This window comes from Calidris pugnax, unplaced genomic scaffold (assembly GCF_001431845.1).
Source record: "Calidris pugnax isolate Ruff unplaced genomic scaffold, ASM143184v1 scaffold341, whole genome shotgun sequence".
NCBI classification, from domain to species: domain Eukaryota; kingdom Metazoa; phylum Chordata; class Aves; order Charadriiformes; family Scolopacidae; genus Calidris; species Calidris pugnax.
The window spans coordinates 838,275-848,019 of NW_015091149.1; the positions used below are offsets into that span (position 1 = coordinate 838,275).

General features: G+C 58.8%; 2 protein-coding genes across 3 annotated transcripts in view; one reads left to right on the top strand and one right to left on the bottom strand.

The window, feature by feature from the left end:
• NT5C3B (5'-nucleotidase, cytosolic IIIB) overlaps nt 1-4,921 on the top strand; it is a 6,807-nt gene extending 1,886 nt beyond the window's left edge. Inside the window, exons 3-8 of the mRNA XM_014959173.1 lie at nt 709-755; nt 2,113-2,198; nt 2,363-2,452; nt 3,188-3,350; nt 4,202-4,402; nt 4,694-4,921. Of these exons, the coding sequence (XP_014814659.1) occupies nt 709-755; nt 2,113-2,198; nt 2,363-2,452; nt 3,188-3,350; nt 4,202-4,402; nt 4,694-4,804 (698 nt within the window). The 3' untranslated portion in view covers nt 4,805-4,921. The remainder of the gene's footprint in view (nt 1-708; nt 756-2,112; nt 2,199-2,362; nt 2,453-3,187; nt 3,351-4,201; nt 4,403-4,693) is intronic.
• Nucleotides 4,922-7,242: 2,321 nt separating this feature from the next.
• FKBP10 (FK506 binding protein 10) overlaps nt 7,243-9,745 on the bottom strand; it is a 28,336-nt gene continuing 25,833 nt past the window's right edge. The window contains exons 6-10 of one of the 2 annotated variants that reach the window (XM_014959200.1): nt 9,536-9,681; nt 9,019-9,208; nt 8,554-8,696; nt 8,230-8,393; nt 7,243-7,565 (exon numbers count right to left, since the gene is read on the bottom strand). In XM_014959200.1, the coding sequence (XP_014814686.1) occupies nt 7,380-7,565; nt 8,230-8,393; nt 8,554-8,696; nt 9,019-9,208; nt 9,536-9,681 (829 nt within the window). In that variant the 3' untranslated portion in view covers nt 7,243-7,379. The remainder of the gene's footprint in view (nt 7,566-8,229; nt 8,394-8,553; nt 8,697-9,018; nt 9,209-9,535; nt 9,682-9,745) is intronic. The other variant, XM_014959199.1, reaches the window with a different exon arrangement.

Below are 9,745 nucleotides of genomic sequence, written 5' to 3' on the forward strand. Positions count from 1 at the left end.
TTTGTCAGTTAGGTTGACGGTTGGACAAGATGATCTTTAAGGTCCCTTCCAACCTAGAAGATTCTATGTGCCAGCGCTGCCCTGCTCTCTCCCTGCCAGGGGTGCCTGCGGTGGGTTCGCAGAGGAGCTGCTGGTGGACCCCCCGTGACCAGGGGGTGCTCGGGCCCTGCCACGTGCCAGCGCTGCCCCGCTCTCTCCCTGCCATGGGTGCCTGCGGTGGGTTCGCAGAGGAGCTGCTGGTGGAGCCCCCATGATGAGGGGGTGCTCGGGTCGGTGCCACACACCCCACTGGTTTTCGGGCAGCGCTGGCACTGCAGACAGTGGGGAGAACCTGTTTAGATGGAAGGCCTGCAGTGACAGGACGAGGGGCAATGGCTTCAAGCTGGAGGGGAACAGATTTAGACTGGAGATGAGGAGAGGGTTCTTCACTGTGAGGGTGGTGGAGCACTGGAACAGGTTGCCCAGGGAGGTGGTTGAGGCCCCATCCCTGGAGATATTCAAGGAGAGGCTCGACGAGGCCCTGGGCAACCTGGTCTAGTTGGGGGTGTCCCTGCTGACTGCGGGGGGGTCGGACTAGATGGCCTTTGGAGGTCCCTTCCAGCCTGGGCAATGCTATGATTCTATGATTCTATGACACAGAGTACCTGCCTTTTCAAAAGCTTTTTTGTGTTTCTGGGCTACAACACCACCGTGTTACTGTCTTGACAGATATCCTCGACAACAGCCGTGTTATCAGCGAGGATGGCAAGCAGAAGGTAGGTGCTGGTTTTCCCCCCGTGACCAGGGGGTGCTCGGGTCGGTGCCACACACCCCACTGGTTTTCGGGCAGCGCTGGCACTGCAGACAGTGGGGAGAACCTGTTTAGATGGAAGGCCTGCAGTGACAGGACGAGGGGCAATGGCTTCAAGCTGGAGGGGAACAGATTTAGACTGGAGATGAGGAGAGGGTTCTTCACTGTGAGGGTGGTGGAGCACTGGAACAGGTTGCCCAGGGAGGTGGTTGAGGCTCCTTCCCTGGAGATATTCAAGGAGAGGCTCGACGAGGCCCTGGGCAACCTGGTCTAGTTGGGGGTGTCCCTGCTGACTGCGGGGGGGTCGGACTAGATGGCCTTTGGAGGTCCCTTCCAGCCTGGGCAATGCTATGATTCTATGATTCTATGACACAGAGTACCTGCCTTTTCAAAAGCTTTTTTGTGTTTCTGGGCTACAACACCACCGTGTTACTGTCTTGACAGATATCCTCGACAACAGCCGTGTTATCAGCGAGGATGGCAAGCAGAAGGTAGGTGCTGGTTTTGTAAGCCACTGGCTGGGCTGGCTCCTGTGCCAGCTCTCCAGGCTGTGCCCGGCGGCCAGGACAGAGTGGGGCAAGTGTCTGGGCTGCGTTTCAGCCGGTGGCAACGGAAGGAGAAGTTATTTCTGGGCTACACCACCACCATGTTACTGTCTTCACAGATATCCTCGACAACAGCCGTGTTATCAGCGAGGATGGCAAGCAGAAGGTAGGTGCTGGTTTTGTAAGCCACTGGCTGGGCTGGCTCCTGTGCCAGCTCTCCAGGCTGTGCCCAGTGGCTGGGACAGAGTGGGGCAGGTGTCTGGGCTGCATTTCAGCCGGTGGCAACGGAAGGAGAAGTTAAAAAGGGAAATTTGATTTGCATGCTGAGCTGTGGGCAGTTTCTGTCTGATCAGAGGTGGGGGGTGTGTGTGTTCCTCTGTCCCTGCAAGTGGCTGGGACAGAGTGGGGCAGGTGTCTGGGCTGCATTTCAGCCGGTGGCAACGGAAGGAGAAGTTAAAAAGGGAAATTTGATTTGCATGCTGAGCTGTGGGCAGTTTCTGTCTGATCAGAGGTGGGGGGTGTGTGTGTTCCTCTGTCCCTGCAGCATCTGAGGCCCGGCAAGAGTCACCTGGGCTGCCAAGGGTTAACGTGTCCTCCGGGCTCTCCAGGTTTGCTCAAACTGCAGATACTTAGTGAAAGGGCTTTGGTTGGGCTTTTCCTTAGGAAGTGTGATGCTTTGGAGGAATTCAGAAGTGCTTGTTGTTGTTGTTTACCGTCTCTTGGGAAATGTGATGGTAAGAGTGATGTTCACTCTGTTCTTTTTTCCATCTGCTCCAGCTGAAGGATCTGCTGCACCATTACTACCCCATCGAGATCGATCCCAACCGCACCCTGGAAGAGAAACGTCCCCTCATGGTGGAGTGGTGAGTGCTTGTATGTGGTGAGCTTGGCCTTGTCCTGGCACCTTCTTGCCCCAAGGACTACAAAGCACGAGGCTGGAAGTGTCTCCAGACTGGTGGCAGCGCCGAGAAGCTGTAGTTGTTTCTTTTTCTGCTGCTGGGAAGCTCACGCTGTCACCTTTCCCCAGGTGGACCAAGGCCCACGAGCTGCTGTCACAGCAGAAGATCCAGAAGGGGGACATAGCCCAGATCGTCAGGGAGTCGGACGTGATGCTGAGGTATGGACTGGGGGCTGGTTGTGTTCCTGCAGCCCTTTCTCCTGCCGCTGAGCGAGGTCTCCTCGCTTTCACCCCACCCGTGTGCAGCCTCCGGAGCGTGGCAGATGCAAATCTCCCTTCCTGGGGCCGAGCTCCAGTGGTGAAAGAGCCAAAACTCAGCACCATGACCACAGCCCGAGCTCGATCCCGTGCTGCTCCCTGCAGGGCTGACTCCTTCCTGCTCAGGAACCTCTGCCACCACCCTCGAACCTTGGCCAGGAGCGACCGAGGGGATGAGGGGTGGGCAGAGCCCCCCGCTGTCTGCAGGGCAGGGGGGCAGGGAGCAGCTCCCCTCTTCCAGGAGAGATCTTCTCTCCACCTGGTGGGCCTTATCCAGGCCCTTGGCTCAGTATCACATCCCACCCACAGCACAAAAATATTGAGCTAAAACTTGCTGTTAAAGCTGGCCGTGGCAGCGACCGTCCTAAAACAGGCTTGGGGAGCCTTGGTTTGAAGGAGCTGCCAGGCTCAGAGGGGAGAGGGTGCCATCTGCCCGGCTTTTCATGAGCCCAGGTTCCCCTTCTGCATGGAAATAGTGTCCTGGCAGACTGAGCCCAGGCTTGTGTTTGTGTTTGGGGAGTCCCGGGCAGAAATAGGAGCCTCATGGCTGGGCTGAGGGTGCCCCCAGCCCATGGCACCTCACTGTGAGCCAGGAGGGGGTAATGCAGTACTGTGTAACTCACATTTCTGCCCCAGGGATGGATTCAATGAATTATTTGACCAGCTGCATAAGCACAACATCCCCCTCTTCATCTTCTCCGCTGGCGTCGGTGACATCCTGGAAGAGATTATCCGTCAGGCCAATGTCTTCTACTCAAATGTCAACGTGGTGTCCAACTACATGGACTTTGACGAGAAGGTGAGTTTCTGCAGCCTGTACCTGTGGTCAGCTCGTGGAGAGGAGAGTTATTGGACTGGGATTGAGGGCTGTGACCTGTTTAACAGACACCACGGGGTTAAAAGGTGCCCATTTCGAAGTCAGAGGTTCCCCTGAGCAGCAGGAGCTGGATCAGCAATGGGAGAGCAGGGGGTGGGTGAGGTGGGCAGGGAGAGTGCAAGATCAGCTGAGCATCTGCTGATGGTCTCAGGGACTGAGTCCTTGCCTTCCAAATATGCTTTTTGGTGGCAGAAGGACAGTGCCATCTCTGTGTCCAGCACTTTGTGCTCTGTCATAGTGCGGGGGGAGGATGGAGTTAACCACAAAGATCCCTCCTGATGTGAAGGCCAGATGTCCTTTCAAGCAGCTTGGAAGGGCTTTGTTGACGTGCTGAAGCCTGAAAATTCCCAGTGTGCAGTAGAAAATTGCACGTCTCTTACAATGAAGGCTTCTGTTCCCACGGGTGGTGTGTTGGGACACGCTGTCCTCGGGGGAGCACGGGACAACGGGACAGTCCTGCCCTCTGCAAGGGCCCTGCTCTGCCCTGCGGCTCCTTTGGCTGTGGCTTTTGTGGCCCCTGACTAGTTCCAGGGCAGCACAGAGACCTGACCAAGGTCTCCAGGATCTCCATCCTTTGGGTTCCTTCTCACCTTTGAGAAGAGCTTCCCCTGCAAAAGGGGACTCCAAGGAATTGGCTCCAGGTGTTTTGTGGCTGATGGGTTTCCAGACTTCTCAAAGATGTCTCTGAGATGAGACCTGGTGCCCCATGAGCATCCCCCCAACTTTACCCACTGCGGCCCAGCGGGATCAACTTGAGTGTCCTCTTTGCACAGGGAGTCCTCACGCATTTCAAGGCCCCTCTCATCCACACCTACAACAAGAACAACAGCGTCCTGCAGGGGACAGAGTATTTCCAGCAGCTGAGCACGAGGACGAGCATCATCTTGCTGGGGGACTCCATGGGTGATCTGACGATGGCAGATGGTGTTCCCAGCGTGGAGAACATCCTCAAGATTGGCTTTCTCAACGACAAGGTGGGTGTGAGAAGCAGTTGTCTCACTTCCCTGCCAGCCTTCCCCAGGCCCCCAGCCTGAGGGGCAGCAGAGAGGGGCAGGGGGCTGTGAGAGATTCATATAAGCTCCCGTGGGGGGTGCAGAGGGAGCTGGGGGTGTCTGCTGAGCTCGCAGTGCCCCTGGGGCATTGTTGGGGTGGTTATTGACCCCTCCTTTCAGTACCATTAAGAGGTGCAAGGGCTGAGGGTGCAGCATCTTTGGTTTTGGCTGATGGCACTTAGTCCTCTCCTCTCCACCCCGTCCTGGCTGCAGGTGGAGGAGCGGAGGGGGAAGTACCTGGCATCCTACGACATCGTGCTGGAGAGCGACGAGACGCTGGATGTGGTCAACGGGATCCTCCGGTACATCCTTATGGAGACATGAGCTGGGAAGGCAGCTCTGGCCCCTCAGGAAGGCGCCTGAGCAGTGAGTGTCCTTCCCTCAGCAAAGCTGGAGTGGATCTTCTGGTACCTGCTGGGCTCCATCCTGGCGCTGGGCAGGGTCCCAACCCCAGCAGCCCCCTTCGGTCAGCCCTGCAGCAGGACAGGGGAGATGGAGGAAGCTTCTTCTCTACTCCCTTTACCCAACTGTGCCTGGTTCTGCTCCAGTCCCCCCTTCAGGACTCCATCCTGCTCCAACTCCATCCCCCTTCAGGACTCCATCCCGTTCTGACTCCATCCCTGCCACCGCCTGAGGCCACCACAAACCATGTCATCATTTTGGTAGAGAATTTCTGCGCTTGCTTCAGCAGCTGAGCACAGAAATGGAGATCCTTTGCTGTGGCTTGAGGACAGTCCCGTTTTAGATGGAAGCTGTTTAATTTTCCTGTGTCCCTGTCTAAGAAAACAAGTCTCTCTCTCTCTCGTCCTGTTTTCTGTGGGCTTCAAAGTGCCGGGGCTGGGCTCTGTCACCTGTGGGCTGGCGTGGCCCTGCCAGGCACAACATCACCCAGCCCCACGTCCCCCCGTGCCCCCGACCTGCTCCCCCTCTTGCTCCGTTACAGCTCAGGCTGTGAAAAAAAGAGGCTTTTCTGGTCATCCCTGCACAGAGTGAGCAGCGAGTCTGTCTGGTGAGGAGTGGCGTGTTTGCAGCCCAGGGTGTGGATGGGGGAGGAGGAGCCAGCGGCAGCATTTTGGTTTTTAGGGAATATTTTAGCTCACCATGTTTCTGTTGTAAATTGCTGGGCTGATCCTGGGCTCTCAGAGCAGCAATAAGAAGCAGCCTCTTGTTTCTGTGTAACCTCTGGGAGCATAAGGAGTAAAGCAGGGGCAGCAAGGGGCAAATTCAGACCTTTAGGTGGGAAACTGTGTTCACATCCCATCCTGATGGTGACCAGAGCCTGGGCTGGTGCAGGGAGAGCTCTGGAACAACTCTTTGGGGACATTATTGTCACGGTGTCCCAGCACAGGCCACGCTGCTGCTCCTGCTGCTCCAGGTCCAGCCCTCACTGCCCTCTGCCTGATGGATGAGTAAACGTGATTCCGAAATGCAGGCTCTGTTCTCCTTGTCGAAATAAAAGCATTGGCTGAAGCTGGGCCCCGTGGGGTTCGTACCCAGTGCCACAGAGCTGCTCTCCTCCCTGGGGCTGGCACTGATCCTGCATCTCCACATCCCACCCCGGGTCATCCCCATCGCTGCCAGAGCCCCCCAGGGCTCTGCATAGGAGCTGAGGCACCCTCTGTCTCTGCTGGAGGATCCCAGAGCAGAGCTTTGGTTTCTCTCTCTCCCAACCAACCCAGCGGGCACCGGAGCCCAAATTCCCGGCTGCCAGGGATGGGCCAGGCTTGTCTTGCCCGGACACGCAGGATGTTTCATGGCAAAGTCCCCTGACACAAAAGCAAACTCCGTGGAAACCAGTGGAAACTATTTATTTGGTGCAAGGTAAGTCGTCGTTTGAGGTGGAGGGGTTTGCTCTGACCCTTTACACTGTTCTGTTCTCCCCTTTCTTTTACCTCCGCCGGGGAGACGCTGTGCAAACGCTCCTGGAGCAGGTGGGAGGTGGTGGGGCCGTGCTGGTCACAACTGGCAAACCTGAGAGCGCCCAGTTCATGAGCATCAACATAAAATTGGGCTGATTTTTCACGATGGCTGAGGGCTGTCGCTGAGGATGCGGATGGGGACGATGCTGCTCCCTGAGGGCCTGGGTGGGAGAGGGTTTCTCTCCTCCTCCCTGCTGACAAGGGGGTTGCCAGGTCCCAGCCCTCTGTCCTGGGGGGCCTGAGGCTTTCTGTAACGGGGGGTCCATGTGGGGCACCTGGGTTTCACCCTGGGAACCTGAGCCCCCTCCAGCCTGCCGTCGGGGGGAGGGCGGCAGCGGGGACTGGCACCAAAGGCTTCTCTTTATTTCTCCTCTCTAAAAAATTTTGTGAGTGTATATATATAAAAAAAAATCCCCAAACCCTAACCCTAAACTACAAAACGCTGGGGTAGAAGTGGAGGGAAGCCCCCTCCTGCCCTCCCGGGAGGCAGCAGCGGGACCTGCAGTCACTGGCTGAGGATGAGGGAGCTCAGGGGGGGACACGCTGCCCCAGCCCCTCCATGGGGAGCCGAGGGCAGGGGGTCGAAGCGGGGTTTGGCAGTGGTGTGGGGCAGGGTCTGGCACCCTCAGTCCCACTCCACGGCAGAGGGGGATGCCCGAGGGGATGGGCAGCGTGAGGAAATGTGGATGCTGCCATCCCCGTGGGGCATCAAGATTCCCAGGAAAGTGGGTTTTTCCCACCTTCTGGCTTGGGTTTATTAGCTGGGGGTTGGCGAGTTGTCCTGCTTGGGAGGAACACATCAAAAAACCCCTCAGTTAAATAATAGGGGGAAAAAAAAAAAAGCAAACAACCAAAATACCCACCCCTGAAGGGCTGGGGAGGGGCAGGGGCAGATTCCCAAGGCAGCTGGGGGGGTGGGGACACCAGCTGTGACACAACGGGGATGAGTCCTGTCTCTGGGGGAAAGTGAGGTCTGATGCTCAGAGCTCCTCGTGGATCTTCTCCTGGTCCTCATCCGACTTCAGCTTCAGCTCCTCGGTGGTGATCTTCCCGTCCTGGTTGCGGTCCTGGTTCCTGAACATGTCGGCGATGACTTTCTCCGGGTCAGAGCTGGGCATGAGGCGACCTTTCCCTTCCGCCACCTGGGTCTTGATGAAGGTGGAGAACTGCAACGGGAGAGAGGGGAGATGCCACTTTGCCCTGTGCAGCAGCAGGGATGGGGCAGGGACAAGGACATGGGCTGCCCTCGGTGTCCCTGCCCCATCACAGCCCTCCCAACAGCAGCGATGCTCGGGGCTGGGGTTGTTCAGCCTGAAGAAGAGGAGGCTCCGGGGAGACCTAACAGCAGCCTTCCAGTACCTGAGGGGGCTACAGGAAGGCTGGGGAGAGCCTGTTTAGAAAGGCCTGCAGTGACAGGACGAGGGGCAATGGCTTCAAGCTGGAGGGGAACAGATTTAGACTGGAGATGAGGAGAGGGTTCTTCACTGTGAGGGTGGTGGAGCACTGGAACAGGTTGCCCAGGGAGGTGGTTGAGGCCCCATCCCTGGAGATATTCAAGGAGAGGCTCGACGAGGCCCTGGGCAACCTGGTCTAGTTGGGGGTGTCCCTGCTGACTGCGGGGGGGTGGGACTAGATGGCCTTTGGAGGTCCCTTCCGGCCTGGGCAATTCTATGATTCTATGATTCTTCCTGCACAGCTCTTCAGGCTCCCGAGGGCTGGGGACCACGGTGCCCTTAGGGTGCTGTTCCCCGGGGTGGGGGTCCCCTGCACCCCCTGTTCCTCCCGCACCCCCTAAGCCCAGGGCTGGCAGCGCTCGGGGCTCTCGCTCACCTCGTCGGCGGGGATCTCCCCATCCTTGTTGAGGTCCATCTGCTCGTAGAGGTTTGCCGGAGGGTCCCCGTGCCAGATGAAGAGGTAGCCCTCAGGAACCCCCTCCTCCATGGAGATCAGCTCCACCTCGAAGCGCAGCACGGCGCTGCCGGGCACCCCCCGGGCTGAAAGGCAAGTGAAGGTGCTGCACCGCGGGGGAACCCAGCAAAGAACTGACCCCTGATGGGGAAAAGCCCCCAGCTGGGGCTTGGAGGAGCCCAGCAGCAGCTCAGTGAGGCAGAACCCCCCCGTTTGCCCCCCCCCCCGAACACGCTGGTCCCTTACCTCCGCTCTCCCCGTGGCCCAGGTGGGGGGGGATGATGAGCACCCTCCTCTCCCCCGCACACATGTTGAGGAGGCCACTGTTCAGCCCCTCGATCACCTTGTTGGTCCCCAGAGTCACCTCCTGGGGCTTCTCGTAGTCGTGGCTGCAGGAGGCACAAAGAGCAGGCGGCTGAGGAAACCCCTCAAACCCCGTGGGCAGCCCCACCACGCCCCAAAATCCCTCACCCTCCATCCCGTCATGCCCCAAATCCCTCACCCTCCACTCAAACACCCCAAACCCAGCCCCATCCATCCCCCTGTGCCCCCAAACCCCGCACTCTCCACCCCCCAGCACAGCCCCTGTGGCCCCGCAGCCGATGCTCCGGTGCTGCCGGTTGCAAAGAGCTGATGCTCCCAGCGTGGCTCCGGTGGCCAGCGCCGGGCAGGATGTGGCCCTGGGAAGGAAAGCCCAGGGAAGGCACCCACGAGGAGAAGAGCTTGGTGCCATCCAGCAAGGAGCAGTTGTAGTGGTAGCGGACGAAGTCTCTGTCGCGGGTGGTGAGGTTGCAGCCCTCGGGACGGTACACGGTCTCGATCTCCACTGGGTCCGCGGGGTTGTGGAAGTCGATGATGTGGACGTCGAAGATGAGCACGGCTGAGCCAGGAATTTTGTCCCCTGGAAGAAGAGGACCAGGAGAGGTGCTGGGAGAGCGGCTGCGAGCGCCGCGGGGCCGGTAAAGCCTTTCCCTGTTTTTTTCCGTGCCCCGTGGTGTCTCCATCCCTTGGAGCCCTGGCTCTGCATGTGGTGGCACCAGCCTTTCCCCTGCCCACAACACCCCAGCCCGACACCCAGAGCCCTGGGGATGGTGGTGGCCCCTGGGGGTGAGGAACTGGTCCCACCTGGGTGTTTTCCCCATGTCAGCCCCTCGGTGTGAGGATGCACAGGGCTGGAGGGGGGGATGCTGCAGCTGGGGGGGCTGCACCGTGTGGGGCTACCCTTTACCTGCTCCGTTCTCCCCGTAGGCCAGGTGTGGGGGGACGACCACCCGCCTCTTCTCTCCCACGCAGACCCCTTGCAGGCCCTGGTCCATGCCGGGGATGATGTAGCCCTTCCCGATGTAGGTGTTGTAGGTGTGATTGCGGGAGTAGCTGCGGTGAGAGAAGCCCCCAGCACCATGATGCAGGAGAGCCTGGTCCATCAACCCCCCCCCAA